The sequence below is a fragment of the Penaeus monodon genome, chromosome 15 (assembly GCF_015228065.2).
Source record: "Penaeus monodon isolate SGIC_2016 chromosome 15, NSTDA_Pmon_1, whole genome shotgun sequence".
NCBI classification, from domain to species: domain Eukaryota; kingdom Metazoa; phylum Arthropoda; class Malacostraca; order Decapoda; family Penaeidae; genus Penaeus; species Penaeus monodon.
Genome location: NC_051400.1, coordinates 25,606,219 through 25,606,792, shown reverse-complemented (window position 1 = coordinate 25,606,792; position 574 = coordinate 25,606,219). Strand labels below are relative to the sequence as shown.

General features: G+C 48.1%; 1 protein-coding gene across 1 annotated transcript in view; it reads right to left on the bottom strand.

The window, feature by feature from the left end:
• Positions 1 to 574, bottom strand: part of LOC119582278 (neurogenic locus notch homolog protein 1-like) — a gene marked incomplete in the record, with an annotated part of 19,828 nt that overhangs the window by 11,828 nt on the left and 7,426 nt on the right. The window contains 2 exon segments of the mRNA XM_037930495.1: positions 13 to 195; positions 301 to 479. Of these exon segments, the coding sequence (XP_037786423.1) occupies positions 13 to 195; positions 301 to 479 (362 nt within the window).

Sequence of the window (574 nt, the reverse complement as noted above, 5' to 3'; positions counted from 1 at the left end):
ACATAAACTCACCTAAATGTAACATGCACACGGAGGAAGCGAAGATGATACCATCCGTGGAGACGCTCGTGGCGCACCAAAGGTTCCCTGGGTGGCGTCCCCCTCCTTCGACGCATCCATAGAAGTCCTTCCCAGAAACAGTGAAAGGCAGCTGGCATTCGAGACCCTCCTGAGTGAATGCCACAGCCTCCACTCCTACGGGAAATAGGAAATAAATGTTGTAAAAAGAAAAAGAACCATTCCTGTCTTATACAAACTCTCGTCTCCATTTACATACGACGGTCAGTCCTTTCACATTACCATAGTCGGGTTGGCAGAAGTCCCACTGAGTGAAGTGTCCCTTCGCGTCTGCCTTGACAGCGCACCAGAATCGAGGTCTTTTGGGCGTGCTGATGCAGCTCCAACGCTTCCGATTGTCGTGGACGAAGGGGAAATTGCACAGCTGTCCTCGCTCCGTCTTTATGATTTTCTTTTTACCTTTGGAAGAAAGTCAGTGGGTCAGTTTCCCTTGTTGTAAGAATTTGAGGAATCCTGTATACGACTATGAGGAATTCGTTGATATGTTAATTTGTGC